The sequence below is a fragment of the Galleria mellonella genome, unplaced genomic scaffold (assembly GCF_026898425.1).
Source record: "Galleria mellonella isolate WM207_F2 unplaced genomic scaffold, CSIRO_AGI_GalMel_v1 utg64, whole genome shotgun sequence".
Classification (NCBI taxonomy): Eukaryota; Metazoa; Arthropoda; class Insecta; order Lepidoptera; family Pyralidae; genus Galleria; species Galleria mellonella.
The window spans coordinates 1,892,042-1,919,879 of record NW_026442133.1 but is presented as its reverse complement, the minus strand read 5'-3'; the positions used below and the strand labels follow the sequence as shown (position 1 = coordinate 1,919,879).

Below are 27,838 nucleotides of genomic sequence, written 5' to 3'. Positions count from 1 at the left end.
GGCAATGGGGCCACTAGTCCCCATTACTAATCACTTTCCCCTCTTAATATTGGTTAAGATGATTCAATTGACCTGACTTCATTCTTACCTATCATTCCTCTCTGTCCGCCTGTATTTACCAACAGCGTAAGTGGGGGTACTATTTTATTTTTCGTACACTTGCCTGTGCAAGTGAGTGACTTCCCTATTCATTCTCCATGTAATTTTCATATACGTTTCCCAAGTATACAGATTTATTTATATCCTACACAGGGGAAGGACATTGTCCGTTGATAAAATTTCCCTTTATATTTGCTTGTTCCACAGAAGCTATTACCTCTAACGACAATTCTCAGCGCAAACCTTAATTAGGTCATAATAAAACCTCTAAGATTACATGCTATATACATACATCTATAGTATATATATATAGTGGGTTCAGAATTGTCATATAATTATTTGGGAAATGCCTGAGTTAAAGTACCGGTTATTTTTGATACTGTATTACAATGTACACGCGACTTGGTATTGGATTCATGGTTTACACAAAAAAAAAAAACTTTGTTCGAGGACATTATGTCCATTATTATCTCAAGCCTTTACTGGATGACTACGTTACATTCATATATCTATCTAAAATTATTATATTGAGGGTCTTGGATTGCGAATTGATAGTCGCAATTAAGATAATTGTACGTTTTTATTTCTCTTAAATCTGAAATACACACGTAGGAAGGCAAAACACGTTACGTGAGCTAATCAGATTTAAAAGGGACGTTATCTTGCAATCTATTTGAGTAGCTGTATCTGAAAGGGTCGTTGCAGATAAAGTACGCGGTAGTAAGACTTAATTGAGTCCAATTAGAGTGAAACAGTAAAAAAAAAATGAAGTCTCTACATGTATATGTGGAACGTTTCTATCTGTAAAAGTAAGGATATTTATTAAGATAAAAAAATACCTCAATTGTGCATTCATGTTGATAGACAGAATATGTTTCAATTATGGAAGTAACGGGATTAACTCATTTGTATGTTTATTCAGAATACGTAATTATATGTCTAATTAAAATATAAAGTGTACTTACGAAACTTTTAACAATGAAATACACTTTGATTGCAACGTCTACTTAATACATAAATTAAAATGTTTTAAAAAGTAATTGTAATAGTAAACGATACACTTATTGAACAAAATATATTACAAAATAACGATTATTTGGATTACAAACGTGTATAGTGTTAGTCGATCATGCATAGGCTTTTTAATAGCCATGTAACTTCAGACAAAAAACTAACGTCATACTCGTATTTCTTGGGGACACTTCTCAGCAGATAACAACTTTACGAACCCTGCAGATTAGGTTTAAAAAAAATGGCAAATCTAAAATGTATGTAACCAAGTTTATTTGAATAAAGATGATTTGAATTTGATAGAGATTTAAATGTAATACATATTGTTTCGTAAAAGACAGTTATTTGCTACAGAGTTTGAAAAAATCCGATTTTTATAATATATATAAAAAATCCGATTTCGTTACGACTGTATTGACAATTGTTAACAATAAAATATTAATTATATATAATAATAAAATATGAATATTATTTGACTGTTTATTTGTAATGAATAAACTCAAAAACTACTTAAACGATTTTAAAAATTCTTTCACTCAGAGAAAGCTACGTTATTAGTTATACACATATTTTTTTCAAATGTTCTATCCAATCGTAAGAAGTCAATCTAAATCATTAGTATACAATTTTTTTTGTGATAAATTCAAAATGTTTTAAAGGTAAAACAATTTTGCTATTTTTTACCTACGAGTTACAAGATACGAAACGTGATCGGCCATGATTGGACATCGTAGGACGTCACAACTTGGATAAATACTTCCGTGTATATAACTAAGTATCAAAATAAACGAATTAAAACAACATAATTTATTTTTTTTAATTGATGTGAATTATTGTTATGTTATATAAAAAATCCTCACATAGTCATAAAGCTATTTTGCAGACAAAACCCGTTACACTGTATAGAATGTAATTTACAACAACAGCTGTAAAGTGACACAGTTATGTGTATTAATACTATATATTCTCTATTGGACTCATTAAATTACTATTTTTAAATAATCATTAAAAATAATATGGGCAAAAATGAACTTATCTCTAAAAAAGAGATCAAGACAATTAACCCAAAACAGTGGCATAATTCCTAATTAGGCACTTATTTATAAATCTATAAGTTATATAGATATATAAGATATAAAATAAGGTTTAATTTATTTTCAGAAAGTTGATTTCTATGCAAGTACTTATTACATTCAAAGGTTTTAACAAAAGAACATCACAGATTTATCTGATATAAGCTTTGGGTTTCGACGTGCTAATATTAGGCATTGCTTTTAGTGTTTTTGTCACTTACGATACGTGTATAAATAATTTGTCGAGATATATAATGTTCCTACTTCTACATATTGACATAGCACACGTTTTGTAGCTTGTTACAATTCAAAAAATGTATAATTTATTCTTTATTACAAGGCGGACTTAATGTTAAAAGGAGGGAGAGCATTCTCCCAGTCAACCTTAAGGAAGTGTCAGAATGTTTAAATGCATAAAGTTTCACCATTATATTTACTATTTTCAACTGAGGGGACATTAATAAAAAAATAGATGATTTTAAAAGAGCTTGTAGTTTTAGAACTTCTATAAAGTGTGTCTATTAGAATAGACACATTTAGTACAATAAAATAATAATTAGGAAGATATCATTTTAAACAAGTTTGAATATAATAATTATATGAAATTGACTTGTATATGTAATTTTAAACTGTCTGTATAACTACATATTTTTGTATACCGTATAGGCTAAATATGTTGAACAAAATTGTATTGTTTATTTGTTTATACTCATGATTCACAAATAAAAAATCTTGAATCTTGAAAGTCTGTTATCTCTATATAATTTTTTTTATTTCACTAGGTCGTGAGAAAATAGTTTCTATGTGTAAGAAATAAAAAAACAAATTAATTCCTATGTAAAATATTTTCCAATTTGGCAGTGCTTTAAAATGTGCGTAATGAAGGATAGTAAGTAGCAGAAGGTCATTCACACACCAATTGGCACATTGTCAATTATTCGTATGATCCATTGTAACAGGATATAACTGTCGTCAAAGGTGTGTTTGTTCTTTGTTTTCATTATTATTTAAAAATAATAATAATCACAAACAATGGGTGGCTTTACCGTTCGATACGATCTTTACCAGGCAATCTTTAATAAAAATCAATAGTAAATAATATTAGAATTAATTCTGTTTACTAATTATTTCCTGTGTCTAGAACCACGAAAATCCGTTGTCTTTCGTTCCTGTGAGATTTTTTCAATTTATTCGATATAAAAAGTCGATTAAAAAGTATAACAAAATTTAAAATCTTCGAATCAAATAAAATAATAAAAAGGTTCTACATTTAATTAATTAACGTATATTTCCTGTAATATACACACAGTCGCTTAGAAATAACGTTGATGTCTACTTTGACTTAAAAGAGGTATTTTGATGAAAGATAAACAAAAACTATAACAGAACTATTGGGAAAACATTTATTCAAATTTTATGAAGCCTATATCTATACAATCTGTGTTAAAAATATAAAGTGAAAAATGAATGAATGAGTGTATATTATATTATATAATATAGATAATAAAGCAAGACAACTAATAAATGTAATAATATAATCGTAGAAGTATAATAAGGCGATCATAACATTGAAAGTAATCTTTTCAAGACAACCTTAGGATTTACTTTACGATCTTATCTAATTTAAAAAATTGATTGTTTGTTTTTAATGGATAAACTCAAAACTACTCAACCGATTCTAAAAATACTTTCACTTAGAAAAAGCTACATTATCAGCGAGTAAGATAGGTTATACACTATTTTTGAAAATTATAGCAACCCATGCGAAACTGGGTTGGATTGCTGGTCAGTGATATAGTATGTATTTAATTATTTCATTATTTTCCTACAATATTTAATATTTACAATATCCAAAATTTAATTTAATATAATAAGGAAAATAAGCATATTATAATTTGTTCTTAATGTTTAAAAGCCTTAAATTTTAAATATTTTATTAAAAGTAATGTTATTTTAAGGACTTCCATATCACTGGTTAATTTTTTAGTATTATTTTGTTTAATTCCGTTGTTGTTAGTATTTAGTATGCACAGTGCTACACTGCATTTAATATGTTCGGCGAAATATTATCATGGCGTGTGTTCCATTCATCACAGCGACAACTGTTGACAAATTGCCTATGACTACCTCATTAGTCGTGAGCATATTTTTTTTTTAGTATTCTTTCGACAACAAAGATTTGGCGCGGAAGATTAATCACCAATTGTTGAATTGCATACTAATGGTAGCGGAATTAAACAAAATAATACTAAGCAACTAGCTAGTTAGAAGCATTTGTCAATTCTACAACGGTTATTCTTGTTTTCAGGTTAACAAGTTAATAATAGAACTATGTCATTTTAGTATGTCAATGACAGTGACATTATGCAATCATGTAAATTAGTAATGCGAAAAATATAATAAAGGTAGTTGGGTATAGTAAGAATGGATACAATTATGCTAATTTATTCTCGGCTTGTATAAGATATATTGTGTACATTTTTTTATTTTAACTAAGCAGATATATAGGTTATACATATTCATAGTGCCGCAAAACTGCTTTGTAGTTTGTCTGTAGCTCCACGCTTTTTTATATAAAGATATTACTGAGACTCGGTAAACATAGTTTGCCCCCTTCCGCTACCTACTGGGCCTTTATCGACATGAAAACATCTTATGTCTTAAGTCGGAACAAATAATACATACTTACAAAATATGATTAAAATCGGTTGAGCGGTTTTGCAGATTAGCGTCAAGGAACATATGCATAAATATATACGATCATGTACTTATATGTTCACATTTTCCTTATAAATGAAAATTAAACTCGTATAAAAAAATATTTATAAACTACTTATTGATTATTATGAACATAGTATTAAATTATCTATGTTATTTAAAATTTGTATTTTATATTATCATCGTCACATCAGCCGTTAATTGTTCACTGCTGAACATAGGCCTCCCCCTTGGGGGGTTTTGTCAGTAGTTGCCGCGATTGGCAGGCGGACTGGCAACCGCAGTCAGGCTTTAGAGATGTTTTAAGAGGGACGCTGCTGTCCATCCCTCGCGCTCCTTTAGTCGGCTCTTACGATACCCACGGGATAGGAAGGGGTGACCTATTCTTTCTCGGGATCACACGGCGACTTATATATGTGAAATCGTTAGTATCTTTTGGAAGGAGTGTTCTACCAGCGAACTGAACATTCCCACTAAACAAAAATAAGTCGAAAAATGACAAAAAATATAAGTCTCCCGTACTAATCTGTAGAGTAGTCTTTAAATATTTGATTCATGAAATTTTTGTCTTAATAAATTTTATAGTATGGATAAATATTTAGTTTTACATATCGCTAACGATTCATGATCAAAATTAAATAATAGTTTCTCCGGTGTATCTTGTGACCCAATTGTCTTTCAGGGAACCTGTGTCTTTCTTGTAAATTAATATTCAAAGACCGCAGCGAACTTCTTAGTATTTCCAATGCTCAACTTTATGTAGGTTGTTGCTGTTGATCTTGTAAAACTACAGACATTGGATATATATAGATAGGAATATAATGAGCTCCAGGAATGGTAGAAATCTTAATATTATAAATGTGAAAGTGTGTTCGTCTGTTAAGTTACTTGGCACCTTAATGGCCCAATTATAAGTCATAGGAGGGGGGGGAGGATTGTTAGAAAAGACTAACCGTTATAACTGAAGTCTTAAAAAATCTTTCCGACCGACATAGATAAAGACAGATGACGCAACAATGTATATGAAGATTAGATGCTCCATTACTTATATGGAATATTACTTGCATTACAAGAGCTACGTTAGTAGCAAATCTGCTTATATACCAAAATCTTTCAGAATATAATTTATGCCAGTTGTTGTTAATTTTCTATTTTTTTTTTATTTCGAATCAATATTTTGCTGCAGTCCAAGTGTCTTTTAAATCTGTTTAGGTTAAAAAAATATACATAAAATACAAACACGCAGTTACTATATCTATTTGAATTTACATCTGTGTTTCCAACGATATATATTACATCTGGTCGTGTTTTTTGTCAGTGGGAACATTCTGTCGCGTTTTTTTAGTTTTTACAACTTAATTACTTTTTGCACTATTGTACAAGCACAGCTGCGTCAGCTACTTGGCGACAGAAACTCGTGTAAGATTAAGAGTCAGAACATTTAACGGAAAAAACATGTACTCACAATAAGTTCCTTCTCTGCTTTGCCGAGTTCTTTGCCGAGTTTTAAGTCGGCTGCTATTCTCATAGACTCCTGGACGGTCAACCTCGGCTGCAACAGGTCATCCTGCATTATGTAGCTACTGAGTTTCTTAAACACTCTCATATCACGCGTATGACCGTTCACGGTGATGCGGCCATTAACGCCGTTTGATCTGCAAAGAAATGAATAGTTACAGTTGTCGATATATTGTATATGTACTTTTACTTAATATAATATTGATTAGCTAATACCAGGATCAAAGAAAAGATATTTTACTATTTTTAAATTTTTGTCTAAGTCTTTTATAAGTAGACTTTAATGATTTACAGTATTTGATGCGTAAAGGCAAAGAACAGGGTATGTTATAATTTTAGATTCCTTATCGTATTTTTATTTTATTACGAAAATTAAAAAGGTTTGATTTAAATGAAAATATGTTTAATAGTAACTTATTATCAATTCTTATAATGTGTTGCTATCAAACATATTTTTCACCATATGGTCCCGGCATAGAATAGGCTACCCCATCCTTTCCCGTGGCTGTCGTAAGAGGCGACTAAATGAACTTAATGGCCGAGGGATGGACGTCTCTCTCAAAATAACATCAAAATCCTAACTGCGGTTGCCATCCTGCCTGTCAAGCGTGGCAACTACTGGCAAAACTCCCCTTATAGGGAAGGTTTATGTTCAGCAGTAGTCAGTTAAGAGCTAATATGATATGATGAAATATATTTTTATTATATAGTATTTCTATAAAGTCTCTGCATTTTTAATATCAATATTTTTTGAAATCACATCTTTTAACCAATTATACATGATAATTCTATGCACTTATACATATGTATATATATTTATCTATTTACTTATTTATTTATTTATCTATTTATTTATATATTAATTCACAATTTGTGTTTGTTATATTTACATTATTTTCACCGGTACCTTTCCTGCACTCGATTACCCAAATTAAATTATTTTCTCTCTAACTACATTGGGTTGGCTGGAAGAGATCTCTTTCAGAGATAAGTCCTCACTTACTAACAAGTGTTAAACTAATCGTCGAATGTATTGTTTAAGTGCAATAAAGAATATATAAAAAAATATAATAGAAGTTATATTCATTATCATTATGATATCAGTCATTCTTTGTCAATAGCGGAATATTATATCTTCCAAAAGAATTGCACGGTCACATCTATCGGATACTATCATCATTCCATCTAGTGGGCGGAGATCGCTTTGCACTACATTAGCCCGTAAGGGATAGCTACTCGAGAAGCTTTATTCCCGTCCATTGTCTGTCCTTCGGGTTATATATTGCTACAGGTGGCCAATATTTGAAGCTATAACGGTTATATATTGGTTCATTAAAACAATTGAAGGTGTTGTTAGTCAATAAAGCCTTTAATAATGATTAAATTAATGTGGGACTAACACGGGAGAAAATCCTATCGGTTGGAAAAATAAAATAGATTTGTAATTGACAAATACATACATAATAGTACAACGCATTACGCAATATATTTGAATTGAGAACCTATTTTTTTTAGGTCATTAATATTAGTGTATATTATAACTTACGTGTATCCTGCCAGTATGTTGAGTAATGTGGATTTGCCGGCCCCTGAAGGTCCCAATATGCAGGTAAGTTCCCCAGAACGGAACTCTCCGGACACATTGTGAAGAATCCTTTGTTCTCCTGTAAAAAAGAGAATTTAATAAATTAATCTTAGATTACATGATATATTTTTATTTTAATAATACATCTGGAATCAACAGCTCATATCTAGAACAATGAAAAATATTATATTTACACCATATATTAGCTAATTACAGAGTCCCAATTTGTATATCAGACAATATTATGCTTATTTTTGAAGGGTAGGTTAAATTAAGTAGAAAAAAATCTATGGAGATACTTAATATTATATAATTACTTAATAATTAATATATTTTATTTTTATTTCATCAACTAACATTATATCATCATCATTATCATATTGGCCATTATCTGTTCATTGCTGAATATGTATAGTCGTCACCATAAATTGGAGGGGTTTGCCAATATTTGCCACGCTTGACAAGCGGGCTGCCATCTGTAGTTATGCTTTGGTGATGTTTTGAGAGGGACGCTGCTGCCCATACCTCGATCTTTAATTTCTCTTAGTCGCCTCTTACGATATCCACGGAAAAGGAAGGGGTGACCCATTCTATGCTGGGACAACATGGCGATCATTTATATTTATTATGTTATAAATATTTTTATGTTTTGGTATAATAGGAAAAAATAACGCGTCAACCTCAACATTAATTCTTTAAACATGTTTTGGTAAGTTTTATAACTCTCGACACTCTATCTAGATACATATGAGCTAGAATTAAATTGTATATTATACTCGTTAGGATAATGTATTGGTTAATAAAGTTTAAATACATAAATAATATTCTCCATAGAAAAATCGAAATTATTAGTACCCATTTAAGACAGTGTCCTACAAGTGAGCATTTTTCTAAAGAAATACAAATCGAAAAATGATAAAAATCTAGCAACATCCATAATAGGTAACTTGACAGCTGGACGCGTAATTAAAAGAACTAAATGTAATGTATTATATAGATTTAAAGATATTTAATATGTCATATTTATTATAATGTTATGTATATCGCCTATTAGCTTAACCTAGGATACCTTGACTTGAATGTTCGCATAAATACTCTATTAATCGTGTATTAATTATTAATGGAAGTTTATTAAATAAGTATTACAAAACGACTGCACGGTGATCTTATTTATGAGAAATTACATGGAATTTCGGAAGAATTTCAAACAGAAGTTTGAACAGAACATTTGAAGTTTAACATAGATGCTAAAAATATATTAAATCCAAAGGTAAATTATGATAATAATTTACTCAAGTTATCTCTACATTTCGACCAGATTATACCGACTATGGTTACCGGACTGACGTAGCGCTGTCATGCTTACGTCAGTCTAGTTGTTTCCGAGGCAGAAGTTTTTCTTTAACGTACTCGTTGAGAGTTTCTGCATATAACACTGACTGTGTGGGGGGAGAAGGGATTGTTAGTAATGCGAACTGCCAGTCCTATTGCCAGCAATGTATCCTGTCAGGTCGACCTCCAAGTGGTCTGCTATTGTGCTGAATTCCAGGTGTATTCAACTCATCAGGTGTTATCATTATCTGATCTGCTGTTTCATCCTTACTTATTACTCCTCACTGGTGCCCCACCAGCGTATACTGTTAGCGCAGGTGGGGTTGGGTTACTATTTCATTATCATCCGTTAAAAAAAAAAACACTGACTGTGTCTTTATTCGATGCATTTAAAGACACGGTAACTACGACGGGAAATTATTATAGTTTACATAAATGATCGTGTTAATTCTTTTCTTTTATAAACCATAAATCGTGCAACGTGAAAGTTTAAAAGTTAAATGAGTCTGTTTTTGACTAATAAAGATAGAGAATAATATAAATTATAGAGGGTAATTTAGTTGTTCTTTCTTAATTAACCTAAATATCTTTTTAGTTCAAAACGTTTTCTCGTAACAGTAACACGCTCGTTTTGCGTATTCGCTGTTAAAAATTACTTTAGGATAGAATATAACTTAAGGTATTACTCTACAAAAGCATAGCAACTTCAATCGTCATAAAATTTATATGGAATTAACACGAGTGTAATCTGCTTGTGTAGCTTTGTCCCACTTATTAAAGCTGCCAAACCGTCTGTTTTTGCATTGGTGTGTTTTCGTTTCGAAGGGTGGTTTATGGCAGTAAAATTATAAGGTACGGAGACATAACGGATTAATCCTTATTGATATTATAAATCTTGTCTATTTTCATATTATAGAAGTGAATATGTTTAATTACGATTTGACGTCTCAATAGTCGATATGAAATTTGGCATACACTATGTTTGGAACAAAAAAAAATATTAAAGAAACTTTTTCCTGACTAATCAATATGCTCCCGCATTGTATAATAACGCAAACAAAATTGTCCGCACAGCTAGTTTTTTTTTAATGGATAATAATGGAATGGTAACCCGCCTGCGCTATCGATATACGTTGGCAGGGCACCAGTGGCGGATAATTAGTGAGGATGAAAAGGCAGGTCAATTAGCCTAACATGACGAATTAAACGATAAATTAATCATGATGATATCCAGAGGGGACCGCGAGGTCGACCTGACAGGGTATATTGATAGCAATAAGAATTAACCTCCTTATTATTAACAATTTTTTCCTTCTGCACAGCTAGTATTTTTTTTTGATGGGTGAAAATGGTACGGTAACCCCGCCTGCGCTAACGGGATACGCTGGCGGGGCGCCAGTGAAGGGTGATCGATGAGAATGAAAACAGGCCAGTTAGCCCATCATGATGAATTCATCAGGAATTAATCATGATAGTTTCCAGGGAGAACCGCGAGGAGGTCGACCTGGTTGGGTATATTGCTAGCAATGGGATTCTCAGTCTCCATTATTAACAATCCCTTTCCTCCCGCACAGCTAGTATTGATATTCTATTTTCAAAGGATAAAATAGAGTAGGTATCGAGTAAGTACATTTCATAAAACAGATTATTTCATTAAATTATCATAATGAAACATTGTATTCTTTACACTGATTGTACCCATCATCATTAATAATATAATTGCGTGCCTGAAATTATAGGTTACGGTAATAATGACGCAATAGTCTTTATATATAACTCTTAACTGTTGCTATTCAGGAGAAACGTTAACAAGTTCAATTGTCCAGTATAATTGTGACGAAAAATGTCAATGACAAAAACAAAGCTAAATAATTAGCAAAGCTAATCCTAAAATTTCGTATTTCATTTCGTAATAGCAATACACTTTATTTTTACTTTCATTTCATCTGCATTTTCATTTTATTTAATGTTAACGTAATGGAAAATTCACTCGCGAATCCGCTAGTGAAACTCGAGTTTGACTTTACAGAATTATTATAAAAACTAATTATATTTTTCATAAAAACTAACATCTTCTACAAATTTATTTTAACTATTACACTATTTTGTCACTTTCTTCGCTAATCCTAAAATTTCGTATTTCATTTCCTAATCGCAATTTACTTTATTTTCACTTTCATTTCACCTGAATTTTCACTTTATCTAAAGTTAACGTAATGGATAATAACATAATCCTATAAGTAGTATATAAAAAAAATTACATCCACCATAAGTTTTATCACAGGATCAGTGTAATAGAGTTTGTGATTTGAATTTAAAGAACAAGTGACATAAATCACTGATTAGTTTTTATTCCTGAACAAACTCTTTAATTGCTTGTTGTTGTTATTATTGTATGCGATATCTTAGACAGTTTAATGAGTCTTTTTCCAATTAAAATGTACCTAAATTCTTGTATTAATCTTATATTTATTTTGCTAAAATTGTAATCTCTGATTTAGTGTTCAAAATTTTTAATATCGTACTTTATTTAAGATTAGTTTCTTGAAAAAATTATTTACAAATACAAATTGAAAAAAAAAATATTAGTTTGAATTAGCTCATCAGCATTTGTCACCAGGTGTAGGTAGACTAGATGGAATTTAAATTAAAAAAAAAAGAGAATCATGCATTTTAATGGTCACTTGATGTATCTTCGTTAATGTATTTTATGAATACAAGACCTTTATACTGTTTTACGTATTTATATTTATACATACACGTGACAGTTTCAACGTGTGTACGTCTTACATAAGTAGATATTCATTTTCTAGAGTCAGACTGTATTATAAGGAAATAATGACAAAAACTGCTTAGTCATTTATCATGTCATTCTGACATAGAATTAACAATATTCTTCGCATAAGTTTTTTATACACCATAATAGAGAATAGTCCAAAGAATGCTTTTGACGATTCCTTACACATATACATGAGAAAAGGCCGTATTAGTAAAAAAGCAGAATTAACTTTTGTAGGAATCATGATAAATGTGTTAAAAAAATTGGATGAGGAAATACAACATGCTGTATGTGAACTTTTTATAAACGCTGTTTCCATAATTTAATATTTTTCTGACAAAACTAATATTTTTCTGGCAAAAGACATACGCAATACAAGAGTAAAATCCTTTTTTCTTTAAAAAAGAAAACATGGTTTAAAATTAATTCATATATATCTACACAAACATATATATTCTTCTAATACTCGTATAGTCAAATTGAAAACATCTGACGTTTAAAAATCCATTTTAAACAGGGTTTGTAATTAAACGTAGTGTTTTTTAATGGATGAAAATAGAATGGATCCTTCTCTTTAGTTGGAAAGGCTTTAAACAGACTTAGCATTTGCAGGACACTGTCTGGGATAAAGGCACGTTCATTTGTGGATAGATAATCATCCGCAAACAGTTACGTGAGCGTTAGCGAGGTGCTTTCTTACTGTCAATTCGCCTCGACAAAGCTTAGCTTAGACAGAGCATTGAATGTCAAAACTGAGTCTAAATTTAGTCAGCCAAACGTTACTTCACAGAATCAGAGTTATATTTTAATTAAACAAGATAAAGAATATTAATTATTTGTATTTCGAATATATATTGAAACTTAAGTTTGAATTGGAAACAATTTTTTTCATGTAATATAATTTTAATTATATGTTAAATGGATTAATCAAGTTTCCAATTATTCAATAACAATAAAGTACTTATAATCTATACTCATATATTAATCAACGTAATATATGACGATAAGTATGATTATGAAACATTATTTTCTATTATTTATCCCATTCTTTCAAATATATGTATATGTAAAATTATGTTTTATTTTTATTAACTGTATTATAATTATTATAAAGTGTTAAATTTATTTTTATTAATTAATTAATTTATCTCACAACTTTCTGAGTACAATGGAACACTTAAAATAATACCGTAAATACTACAAAGTTGTGGAGAACTGGTGTCTGAACTGGATATTCGAAGAACCCGTATCACAAGTCATCGGGATCCCTGGCATGAAATAATTTATAGCAATTCATACAATGGTAAACTCAAAAGTTGTGAGGCGTAGTAGGTAGATACAAATACAATATGTACACATGAAAACAAGTATAAATAAATAAAGTTCTTCCTTTATACCTGAATAATAACTGTGGATTTTAGTAACTTTTTTACGTACATATGTATAGTCTCAATACAAACGCTTTGTTAAAAATAAAGTTACTTCGTTTTTGGCAAAGCGTTTATATTAAGACACTCCAACTTAAGGTACGAGATCTAGAAGCTTAGTAATTGTATTAGGTATTAGCTAAAAAAAGGGAAACCACTTTGCTACATGGTGCATGTTTACAGCTCTACTTTGTAGTTCAAACAATGCACATTAATTAACAATTAAGTCGTTAATTGGTTTTATCGTTTTTAGACCCCACTATAGGGTATTCTTCTAAATATTTTTTTAAAGAAAATTGTTTATCTTTAAGATATTTTTAGGTGTTTTCTCTTTGACACATACATATGGGTTCACTTAATAGATGAAATTGTGTCCAACAACTGAACTTTTTTGTTTTGTTTTAAATATTATATAAACGCATTTATTGTATAATAATAATAATAATAATAATATAGCCTTTATTCAGATTAACTACTACTATAGTACTGACATTAAAATAAACATAAAATTTAAAAAACTTAAAACAAAATAACTTATTCTAATAATTGTTTCTTGCTTATTTTTTGAAGATTTGTTTGCCATTTGGCAAAGGCCTCCTCCATCCGTTTCTACTTTCGTCTGTCCTGAGCCACTCTGTCCCACATTTTTCCAGTCACTTCCCTGATGTCATCATCCCATCTTACGCAGGGTCTGCCTCTTTTCCTTTTGCCTTCCCTGGGATACCATCTTGTCACTTTCTTACTCTATTTGTCATCTCCTCTGATAATGTGCCCTGCCCATCTTCATTTGAGTCTTTTTATTTATTGTACTTGTATAATATTTCTTACATATCCAACTTTCGTTACCATACGAATATATTAATGTAAAGTAACTAAGGAATTGTATATAGTCAGCTGAATTTGGCCTGAATTATATTTTACATTGAACCGATTGAGAATCGAAATCGAGATTTCTACAAAACAATTGCTTACCATTGTGCCGCGAAAATTGTCAATAGTACGAGGAAGTTGTAATGTTACATACATAAAATTTGTGTATTCATATTCTGCTGCTTTTTTAGGGTTCCATATTAAAAAGGTACAAAAGATCTTATCCCTTATAGTGCGACTTTATTCGTCCGTCCGTGTATTTGTTACAGCGTTATATATTTTTTTATGCAACTTGGAATGGTAAACAAGCTGACGGCCCACCTGATGGTAAGTGGTAACCGTCGCTTACAGACATGAGCAGTACCATGCTGCGTTATTTTTTTTACTTATGATCAAAAGTGTGACAAAAAAATATTCTCCCTTTATCAGCAAAGATTCTGAAGAGGAAAATCTGAAATAATTACATTTTATAAAGTAAAGGTATATCTGAAAAGATAGCACCATTTTTGAGAAATTATCAAAAAACCTCCAAAAACAAACTTTGTTATGCGGTGCAGTTTTTAACTTCAATTATGGACTAAAATAAAAATACGAATTATAAAATCAATAATAATAACTATTAGGCCTTTATTTTGTATGAGAAATGCAATAAAGGCAAATTTATGTCATATTTATATATTAATGTACGGAACCCTCGGTGTGTGAGTTCAACTCGCACTTGACCGGTTTTTTTAATATACGCGTTTATGAAGTTTCATCTCAATATAGAAAAAGTAGCTTTATATAAAATATAGCTTTGTTGCATGCTAGGTAATTGTAGAGTATAATTATATCATTCATACACGCTTACATCAGTTAATATAGATAACGTTAATTATTCAATTAAATTATTAACCCGACCATTATACTGATTTAACTACTAAGTATTGTATCACGGTAATTAAATGAAATAATAGCTGATCTTGTAAATACTGTTGTGGCGGGAAAGGGATTTTTAGTAACGGGGATATAAAAGCTAGCAATTAATACTCTATGAAATCGACTTCCAGGCGGTTCCCTCTGGAAATCATCGTGGCTAATTCTTATTAAACTCATCATGGTAGGGACTTGCTTTCATCCCCACTTATCATGGCTAACTTGTGCCCCGCCAGCGTAGGCGGGAATATCACTCCATTCTCACCCATAAAAAAGAAACATTGTTTTGTTCCCTACCGCCAAATATTGGTTTGTATTTTCCTTATCGGGGTAATAAACATCTATTATTTCAAGTGGGAGCAACAATACGCATTTATAAAAAATCATTAAATTAGTTTGAATTATTTCAGAGACTACCACGAACGTCATCGTCACGCGGGATTTTTATATATTTATTCCCTTTATTCATAAAAAATAATAACAGTATTTTGTCTCTGTCTTTCAAATCGAATAATTAGCGCAAAAGAAAAAAGACAAAACACTTTAATAACTAAAACAAATCTCAAACGTCAAATCTCACAAACTTATTGTCAGATTTTGATTATTTTGTTTATTTGTTTTTTTTTATTTGTTGCATATGCGGTCGTGCATGCAATTTTTTTTTAATTAATATCTATACGGAAAACCATGTGTGTTGTTTATAATGTCACTCATAGGATGTTTTGGATTATATACTTCAAGATAGAGATGCATTTAGTTAGTAACAATAGCGAGAATTAAACAGTTTCAGCTTATCACATACACAGTTTATCATAATTGGAACTCATTATACACGTGGTTCATTATCGTCACAGCTCGTTATATAAGCAATTTATCATAAAATTTATCATTTATGATAGGTTTTGTATATATTTATTCAATTATTGAATTATTCTTTTGATAAAGCAAAAAATGAATTTAGCAGTAAGGTATTTTTTTTATAAAATTATCGTTAGGTACCTGTAAAGCGATCTTTACGATTTTCAACCGAATTCAAAAAGAAGTAGGCTCTGAATTCGGTTGCCTTTTTTATGTTTGTTATAAACTTCGTTAGTTTTTTTTATTCGAAAAATACTTACTATTATTATTTTATAATTCAGATATTTTTTAGATAAAAAAAATATACGGTATACGATCGGTAATAGAAATTTTATCAAAAACAGTTTAGTAGTTTAGTTTTTAGATCAAAATAAGTAGTTTTGTCACAAGTGAAGTCAGTTTTTTTTTGGTGAAACAATTTGTTCTTTCATATCCAAAGGGATAACTAGGACTATTTAAGCTGTCACTGAGGTCTATTGAGAATCGAACCCGGGGTTACATTTTTGTTTATCATTGCGTCACAGACCTAAAATTTTTTTATTTATGTGACCACATTTTGTTGGAGTCGTTGGTTCCTCCAATATTATGTTCGAAGTAATTTTTCCAAGCTATTTTTTCAATATAATATGTTTTTGTTATACACTTTTATTCCTTTAATTTCATTACTTTTATAATTCTCCAAAATCCAGGCGACACAATCACCAAATTTGAAGAGTTATACAATACTGTTCTGATTACTTATACAGGGGTTAGATAATTTCGTCGATTTCTGGTAATTTTTTATTATATTTTTGAAGTCTATTATGTACACAATAGTTCTTAAATGAGATTTTTAATTTCTATCCAAATTTCCAATATTTTTTTTCAGCAAATTGATACAATACGAAATTGACACGAAAAAAGTCGTAATTTGTTAGAAAAAAATATTGCAATATGGCAGATACCTTGATTAGATTCTAAGCTAATAAACGAGTTTAAGCAAACGTAGAACCTTTGGATTATGTAAAATTACACGGACACGCTGGATCTGATTACACAGATGGAAAAGCAGGTCGGGTATCGTAAGGCGATGACAACACACGGTCATTTATTATGTCGAGCAACGCACCTTGTTTGCAGGGTAAGTTTACGTGGATAAAGGACGCATAGCTAGTTTATAGATTCTTATTAATATAATAAATATGAAAATAAACTTGTTTGTTTGTTACCTCTAAGCCTTATGCAATCGTCATGATTTTTTTTATTACATATAACACGGAGAAGGAAATAGGTTACTTTTGTCTCTGTTATACGAACGAAGTCGCAGGCATAGCGCACACTATGTTCAAATTGCAAAAAGAGTAGTATATTATAAGTGCCACGAAATCACCAGGCCCTCAAGCTAGAGTCTGTACATTTTTTTTTTGTAAAAATCAACCTCAGGAACCCAAAAGAGTAATTTTAGAATTGTATCCGAACGTAGGGTTAACTTTAAGGGCATATATTAAAATAATACGCCTACAGCTCGTGCTCAGCGGGCCAAGGCGCGTAGTTAACCTTGCGCTCGTGTCACAGTTGCTTAAGATTAAGGGTCTCAAATGGTCTCGAAACTAGTAGAGCTCTCTCGACCAAATTACACGTAAATTAAATTGGTAGTTATTACATTAAAATATAATATGTACTTACGAACGATTTTTAACAATAAAATTGATATCATCTGTATTTTTGGTTATTATATAATCATAGAAAACCACGAAAATGAAGTAGTTATAATCTCAAAAAAGTGGAGCTTAGTGGAGTTGTCAGATACAGCTTGACCTTTTACTGTATGTCGCGTGGTTGCAGTCAGAGACCTTTGTTAATTGGATAGAAATTTTATTATAAATATTTTTATTTCAGGGATTATTTACTATAAACATAAATAGTTATGTTTTGAGAGAACCACTTAAAATAGTAGATATTGGGATCAATAGAAATAGCGTTTCAGAATCTGCCCCATTAATATGTAATAATTACATTCTATGTTTTTACAAATAAAATTAATTTCCATTATCACACGGATAAGTAGCAGACACAACTTGTAGGAAACACAATAACATAATCAAAGGTATGTGACAAAGGTGTAAACTGCTATTCAATAACTAAGAAATAAATTAAAGGCAATTTACTGATGGCCACCGCGTAATGAATTGCTATATCAACTCGAATAATAAACGTGATTTTCCACCTCCAGTAGTAGCTAAATAACATGTGGAATTGTATATAATGAGACACCATTTGACACATTCACGATTTTAATAACTCGATGACATCATTATATTTATAATTATTGTTTATGTGAAACGTGAATGAAATAATATTTTTTTATAATAAATATAAGTTTATTATTAAAAATATGCACATGAATGTAATTTCTAACGAAATATATGCTTATTGTCGTTGTAACACTCGACATACCGAGCATATTTGTATTCGAGGAGCGAGCTTACCACCTTTACGCGGATTATTTTGATGTGTGAATGATGTTTTCTATGCTCGGAGGATAAATCGGAAATTTAAATTATCGAATAAACGTATGACCAATATATGACTAGTATTTATCTGATATATTAGTGAATATTTAAGATTGAATGACTAGCTGCTATATGTAATTTCTCGGATCAACTTTATACCGTTCGCGCTTTTAATTATTACTATTATTGTTATGTTCATCGTATTTTTTCATGTCTATTACGGCGGTTACCACTTTCCATCAGGTGAGCTGTCAGCTTGATTACCATTCTATACTGTATAATTTTTATTTTATATTTTTAGCACTTTTCTAAAAGGATTTAGTACTGAAGTCGTAAAAATACGGTGATTTGCTAGTAAAAGTATTAATATAGGAGACATAAATAACACATGCCCACAGAAATGGCACCGGCGTTGAAGAGTATAAGGGAGGCACAATGTATATTGGAAAGTTCAATATATTATCAATGCATAGTTACTCTATTCAATTTACTGAACAGATATTATCGTATCTTTTGGCGAATTTCACGTCGTTATTTATAGTAACTTTTGAGATAAATTGCTGGAGCACTGTTAGACAAAAATATGCCTAAGTCTCCTCAAAGCGGTCCTATTGTATTTTGGTACGACCTTAGCATAAAAGTTTTATAACAAAAGAGGACATTAAGTATTGTCGTTTAGTATTCCAATAGGATTTCTGTAAAAGATAAACGCTACATTTATAGGTATACTTATTAAATATAACACACGCACACGCACACGCATACGCACAAGCACACACACACACACACACACATACGCTTACAAAACACGTACATACACACGCACTACTCAATCACTCGCAAGCGTGCACGCACACATATATACAAACACACACAAATAACACCGATGAACGAAAAGATATTTTGTAGATATATAACATTAAACATATATTAAACTAGTATCTTGCAGTTTCGCCCGTGTGTACCTAATTTGATTCAAATTTGTTTAGAAGTTTTTGGGTGAAAATGAAAATGTAATAAACATCTATTCATTTATCTTTAGATTCACGTTTATAATAAGTACGTATTAGGATTAGAATGTAAGATTTCATAACTTCGCAAAGAATAATGGCCGCTTTAGTCATTAAAAAATAAATATGAGACTAACATGTAGGTAAATCCTATCAATTTCAAAAAGAATTAGGATAATCGGTTGAGAATTGAATACGTAATCGAGTAAAGTCCGACTAAACTTGCTTAAAAATTTAAAAAGTTTATTATATTCATAATCAGATGGTGATATAATTGTGACTGGTTAATTCATACTTAGACGTAGGTACATAAATTGTTACTATGGCAGGATACAGGTGTACAATTCAGAATACTTAGTTTTAAAAAAGTTATTTTTCCAAATTGGTTTAACGAATCAACGAACCCAGTACTTTATTTATGCAAAACACAGTGCCTATTGCTAAGGAGGTCGTCAATTAAGTGAATGCTGTCTTATTTATACTGATCCTATAATGATCATGACAATGGACATAATAGGTATATTGGATTTCATCCTGACTAAATCCGGGGAAATAAGAATGCCTGTTTAGGCTCGCGGCATGTGGGAGAAACCACTTTGCAATATTTTCCTAGGTAAAGAGAAATAATATTGTACGTAAAGTGAAGGCGGTAGCGACACGAGTTTCTAACAAAGACTGCTCGCTTGGAGTTGATAGTTTTCATGGCAAGTATAGTGGAAGATGTCAAAATGAACATTAGAACTGTTGAATCCTTAGTACTTGAATATGATATAATATGTACAATATTTTTATTATTATTAGTAAAATATTTAGGTACATGCCTTTGTAAATACACTTTAATATATATGTGTATATATATATATATATATATATATATATATATATATATATATATATATATATATATATATATATATATATATATTTACTAAGATATAATTAATTTTAATCTTCTACGTTTTTACAAATATATAAATTTACTATCTTATCAAGTAGTGCATATAAACCAAATTTCATTGTGAATGGTTGAGTTCTTATGGAGGTAAAGAAATAAACAATCATACTTTCACATTTATAATCTTAGTAAGGATTTTCGCGAGTACATGACACTGTTTCACGTAAATTCTACCTACTCACTCTGCCGTGACCACGACGCGGTGCAATCAACAACGATATGTAGGTAGGTATTTAAATATTGCAATACAAAAAATATTAGTTGTTCTATTGAGTCAAGGAGGCAGAGGAGGAAGTCTCTCTCTGGCTGTGGAAGAAGAATCAATTTAAATGGGCCGAAGTTGCGATAAAATGTAAATTCGTGTCCCGGAACTATAAGAATAAGGATTTATTCTTTTGCCAAAACTACGATGAACAGGCAGAATGTAGTGCTGTTTTATTCAATAGGAGTCCAACAGTACTTATTTACTTTTTCCTGAACGGAGTAGCGTTCCAAAACTGATTTCTTCACGCAAAAAATGGTATAATTGTTCCTGCAACTATTTCTTCCTGAATCCTACACTAAAATGACTAAATAATCTTCAAATTATAGCCTCATTACATTATTTTATTAGACGTACATATATATTGTATTATAATTATGTATACATATGAGACTCGCATAAATTTGTCGCTGTCAAATAGACAAAGATGGCGGAAATTAATCTTTTATCGTGCCCGTCCGTAATATTGATCTTTGTATTTACAGTGGAAAGCTAGGTTTGGTGTTTAAGGACCATGTTGTAAACGCAATCTGGTAAGGCGACTAGTATGTGGCACTGCGAATGAGGTTACAGTCTGAGGTGAACTTAGGTACTTCTATCTGTTGATATGGCTGAAGTGGATATGTTTTTTTAAAAAAAAAATAATGTAATTTCTGTTCAGACTAGTACAGTAAATAATAAAACTACTAGCGTATTATACAGAGCCATCTATTGATAAACTACATAAACAGAGGGGGGATTGTTAGTAGTGGGGACTACCAGTCCCATTGCTAGTAATATACCATCTCGGGTCGACCTCCCCGTGGTCCTCCCTGGAAACCATCGTGCTGAATGCCAGGCGTATCCATCACGATGGGCTGACTGGGCACGATGGGCTAACCGCTTGATAGCGCAGGTGGGGTTACCATTCCATCTTCACCCATTAAAAAAAAAAACTACATATATATACTACTATAGATTATATTATCTGTGGTTTAGAATTGGCTTAGATATTGGGTAACATATGTAAAAAATATTACCGCAATGCAATGAGATATAAATAAATGAATACAATAAACAAAAAATACTGCAGTCGAAAATTCTTTTTGAATTTAATTTAAACACATATTTGTTTAATTTATTTTGATCTTGTACTTCACCTTATCCTCATTTCTTAAGTACTAGAACTGGTTCGTAACTTGTAATAGAAAGCTTGCTAACTTACGTAATATAATGCACTATAATTAGCTTTCGAGTTTCGCCATTGCACCAGGCTTATTTTGCTGCACTTTTCCTTCGGCGTAATATTTTTTAATCTGTACTTATAATACTTATATTACATACTAGCTTTGGCCCGCAATTTCGTACGCGTGGATTTATAAATTAGGAAACCATTTCTAGAAAACGTATCACGATAATATTTACACCCGATAGTAAGTAAAACTGTTAGGGACACAACTGTGAAAACCGCATTCAAATTGGTGCAGTATTTTTTACGTGTTCGCGTAACAAACGAACAGAGAAACAGAGTGACAAAAATTCTAAAAATTATTATTATGGTTTCTGTACAAAAAAATATATTAAGTCCCTTTAATATTAATCTTTCTTAAATATCTTCTATGTACAGACATTGTCTAGTTACAATTTTATAAAAAAACTAGCTGACCTCATAAACGTTGTTTTACCACTTATTGCGAAATATAAAAATCGCGATTAAAATACAGGGGTTGATCGTAAAACGATGAAAATTTAAAGTTGTATGTATTTTTTAATGCTAAATTATAATGAAATAAAAATAAAAAAAATTGACAAAAAAATAAAAAAATAAATATTTTGGGGTGGGTCACCCTTATCATTGACGGGTATGAAAAATAGATATTGGCCGATTCTCAGACCTACCCAATATGCACACAAAATTTCATAAAAATCGGCAAAGCCGTTTCGAAGGAGTTTGGTACAAACACCGTGACACGAGAATTTTATATATAAGATTATACCACTAAACACACGGCTCACCTGATGGTAAGGGATTACCATAGCCTATTAACATGTAACAACGTACACGTTGCCGACCCTGAAGAAACCTTTTTATCCCTTTTTTTGAACAACCTTATGCTGTACCTGTCTTTTGGAAAAACTTTAAGAGGGAGCTCAATCTATAACATTTTAAAGTATAGCCTAAATCTTTAAGCTTGACGACTTAAAATGTACAAACGCTTTTCATAACGAGAGAGGCAATTTAAGAATGGATAATTTAATAAAGGACCGGCTTAAATTTTAACCGTAATAGATCACCTTGAAAGTAAATCCTTTTATTATATAAAAAGAAAAGGTTCTCTTCAAAAACTCTACGAAAAACGGCGGCGGAGTAAAACTTTTCTGCTTTTTTGTCCCGATCAGTGAACACATTCCGGTTACGCGGACGACGTCGCAGGTAAAGACTAGTGTATGTATAAAAAAGGAGATATCATCAAACTGATAACCCGAGGGCCTACCATGAAATGTTTTTCGAAATTTCGGGGCCGAACGAAACACAAATTTGTTATTAAAATTGCATAACACATACCGTTTAAAAATGTTAAAATTGTTTTTTATTTGTTGCTTTTTTATTTTCATACTTTTATCTCTTTTGCTGTGTATTATGTGTATGTTTGTATATATTATAATTTGTGTGCTGTAAGTAATGTAAATAAATTATCTATCTATCTAAAATATTGTTCCTTTGGATTTTTATGCTAGAATTTATGACGAATGAAATGTTAAGCTCCATTTACTGGGCCGATTTCGATATGAACAAAAACGCGAAATTGAGTCCGAAAATTCGGAATTTCATTTCATGGTAAACCTTACCTTTTTAAAACAGCAAAATAAAATAATGTGAACTTTGCGTTCCGCCAGAATGCTAATGCGAAATGTTCTTGTTTATGTCATCAAATATTAACTAGCGGGCGGACATAGCCGTTTAGCTCGCTCCCTGAAGCGTGAATAGCTAGTGTAATACCCACGTCACTTGGTTGTCTTGAACTAAATCTTACTAATATAATAATACTAGTTTTTACCCGTGGCTTTGTCCGCGTTATCGGGATATGTACACTGATTGGGTCAAAAGTAGCCTGTATCTGTATCTGTCAAATGTAGCCTTCTCTATCGCATATAGTACGTGTATACCAAATTTCATAATGATCGGTTAAGCTGTTAAGGCACTATAAGGTTACAAACAAACAAACTCACTTTCACATTTATAATATTAGTAAGGATTAGATGATATCTATACATGAAAGATATTAAGGAAAAAAACATATGAGGTATCTTAATAAAAACAATGGAAGCTAAAACAATAATTTTTAGAAATTTGCCTTGTTGTCTGTATGTTTGTTCCAGAATTACGTTTTACGTATACTGCATCAAATTGAACGCGGTTTTCACAGTTGTGTTTTTCAAGGTCTAACTTAAAATTTGGTATTATGTTTTATCTTGAGATGCCATCCAAAAGTAGTTTATTTCATTCGTTTTACTACTTAGAAAATCCATACGAAGTAGCGAAAAAAGGTTAATTAAAATAAATACAGCTAGATATATCGCACAGCGTATTTAGCTCTAAACTAAATCAGCATAGAGATACTATGGATACTAAACAATAGACATCATCATCATCATATCAGCCTTTAACCGTCCACTGCTGAACATAAGTCTTCCTCATAAGGGGAATTTTGCCAGTAGTTGCCACACTTGGCAGGCGGATTAACAACCGCAGCTAGGCGGGGGGAAAGGGATTGTTAGTAATGGAGCCTGAGAATCCTATTGCTAGCAATATACCCAACCAGGTCGACCTCCTCGCGGTTCTCCCTGGAAACTATCATGGTTAATTCCTGATGAATTCATCATGATGGGCTAACTGGCCTGTTTTCATTCTCATCTATCACCCTTCACTGGTGCTCCGCCAGCGTATCCCGTTAGCGCAGGCGGGGTTACCATACCATTTTCACCCATAAAAAAACCGCAGTTAGGCTTTAGATATTTTTAAGAGGGACGCTGCTGCCTATCCCTTGTCCTCACTTAGTCGCCTCTTATGACACCCACGGGAAAGGAAGGGGTGGCCTATTATATACCGGGACCAAACGGCCTAAACAATAGACATACTTAAATATTTTTTAAATAAATACCTGTTATATATAGAAAACATCCAGACCTATACAAGCAATCGTACGCATGTATACACAAGTTTGTATTTCGTGGGGATCGAACCTGCCACCATCAGAAGGTAAAGCAGCGTTGAATTGTACGTTTATTGGCACATGCACTATGCAAATACAATTTATCAATCGATTTGCTGTCTAATAGTAGTGAAAATTGAGCAAGCAAAGTTACAGTTGTATTTATTTGTTCGCGTACCGAGTAAAAGCTTCGAAAGCAATTTCCTATGTTGTTCGTTAGAATAAAGTACGATAAAAAACAAAAAAAAAACTAAGCAACGGCATATTGGCAGAAGAGCTATCTGTGCCAGTGAAACAATTCTAGAAATTTAGTAATGAAAGTAGTAATATTTTAAGGTTTATATGATTGCTCCTTAGATTTTATAGATAGAGTATCGAGACTCAAAAACAAGTCAAAACTTTTTGTTAGCTAATTGTCAAATTAGCTGACTCGTTTTTTTTTATTATTGTTCTATATATACTTATGCATAAAACGTATCTTGACGTATTATTTAGTAATTAAAATTAGTGTTTACGCATTAAAAGGATGTAGAAATTATAAGACAAGATTACTATAAAAGTTGTAAAGGAATCACTCATAACTATTTATCATGCAAAATTGTATGAAAAAGTTGACCCGTTTTTCTGAAAGCATTTCTATGGAGACACTCTATCTATATAGTCTAAGGATTGTTCATACATCACCAGCCTTACCATCAATTCCTATTGCACGAATTGTGTTAAACGCGTAATTTTCTATTAGAGAAAAAAAAGAAAACTGTAGTAATAATTAAAGAAATCGGACTATTCTATACTTGTACTTATCATCACAGATAGAGACTATTGATTTTCAACCAATTTTTAAAAGGAGAAGGCTCTCAATTTGTTTTTTTTTTTATGTTTGTTACTCCATAACTCAGCTAGTTATAAATTGATTTGTAGAACTTTTTTTTTCTTTTATAGAATTTTTATTAAAATCGGTTCAGTAGGTTAGTTTTAAAACCAAAATTATTGGTTTTGTCAAAAGTTTTTTGTAGTAGTTTTTTTTTTGTAGAATACAATTTTATCTATGATTCCTTTAGATATTATTTTTATATCTTTTACCTGCTAATTCGTACGGAAGAATTTATAGGAATATCAATTAAATAGACCACTTTTAGACAGCATATAAGATAAAACATGCATTAGGAGCGCGACTGAAAAAACTGAATTTAGTGCTGTAGTTTTTGCATCACGTTGGAACAAACAAACAGACAGACAGAGAAAATTTTCAAAATTACAATTTTGGCTTCTATCGTTCTTTTTAACCTTTAATATATTTTTTCTTAAATATTAAATAATATTATGGAATAAATATTAATATCAGTACAGACATCGTTTAACTACAATTTCTTTTATATGTACAATATACAAATATGTATACATATAGACGCATGTAATTATCTTATTATATCTATCGGGTTCTGAATATGGAAAGGTCTTTGTCCAGCATTGGGACAGGATAAAGGCTTAAAAAGTTCATTCATATTTACTCTTAACATTATTTGTATTGTGAAAAATATTTTGATAATAATGTAAATCCCATTAAGGGATAAGTCCGCCTGTATAAATTTTTATTATATATAAAAAGTGAATGCACAAAAGTATATAAATAAATAAATAAAATATATAATATTCAATTACTTAACAACTGTCAACTTTGAGGGATAGAATGCAAAGCAATAAGGTTAAGGGTTACATTAAATTAGATTGAATATATCAGTCGAACGGTGCCCAAGGAGAGTAGGAATGATTGCGCGGCAAAAAGAGGGCCCTTTATTGATTGCCTACATTCCGATGACCCTTGTTAATTCAAAAATGTCACAGTTACTGTTGCATTGGTATATTGGAACTCTGTTTAATGTACCGTTAATAATAAAAAAGACAACAGGAAGAAATTGAAAACGTTGGCATCTTTTTGATATAACATTGGTATTATTATATAAATTCGAAGAACTACCAATCGATGGGAAAGAAAGATTCTTAAGTGGCGCCCCTGTACGGACAAACGCAGTCTAGAACGACCTCAAATGCATTGCAGGAAGTCAGGTGGTTTAAGATCATTTCTTATGAGAGTCTATTTTAGTAGCAGTCTTAGGGCGTCGATCTTTATGTCCCCTAAGCTTGCATTCTATTCCGAAATATATATACTCTATGTATCCAATAGAGCAAGGGAAGGCCTATGTTCAGCAGTGGACAGATACCGGCTGATATGATGATGGTGATGACGCAATCATCATCATCATCATAGTATCAATATATTATTGAGAAAGCATTGTTTGTAATTTTGTGTATTACCGCCTAAAGATTTTCATAATATAGGCATTTGATAAGAAATTCGATATTAAATATTTATTACGCATTCACCAGATGTAAGAAATAAAAATTGAATAAGTATATGATGAAAAGCGATTTATTTGTATTGGAAAATAGCGAATAAAGCTAAACAATTAGAGGAAACTCGATTGTATTTATACAGTTAATGTTAATTCTACGCGCGTCATTTTGCGTATACATTAAATAATTCGCGTGTAAATGATTCTACAAAAGACAACTCGCTTTGTAAGGGACAATTTATTGATACAGAAGTTCGGGTCTGCGGCGGAACATTCGGGTTTATTCATAATTTATATTAATTGAAGACGAGAAACTTTGTAACAAAGTCCACAGTTATAAGACGGTACTTGTTTTAAAAGAACAATTCATTCCAAATGCGCACAGTT

The 27,838-nt window shown here is 31.2% G+C and overlaps 1 protein-coding gene across 1 annotated transcript in view; it reads right to left on the bottom strand.

The window, feature by feature from the left end:
• LOC113512403 (ATP-binding cassette subfamily G member 4-like) overlaps window positions 1-27,838 on the bottom strand; it is a 108,843-nt gene that overhangs the window by 50,943 nt on the left and 30,062 nt on the right. Inside the window, exons 2-3 of the mRNA XM_026896283.3 lie at window positions 7,966-8,083; window positions 6,367-6,556 (exon numbers count right to left, since the gene is read on the bottom strand). Of these exons, the coding sequence (XP_026752084.1) occupies window positions 6,367-6,556; window positions 7,966-8,083 (308 nt within the window). The remainder of the gene's footprint in view (window positions 1-6,366; window positions 6,557-7,965; window positions 8,084-27,838) is intronic.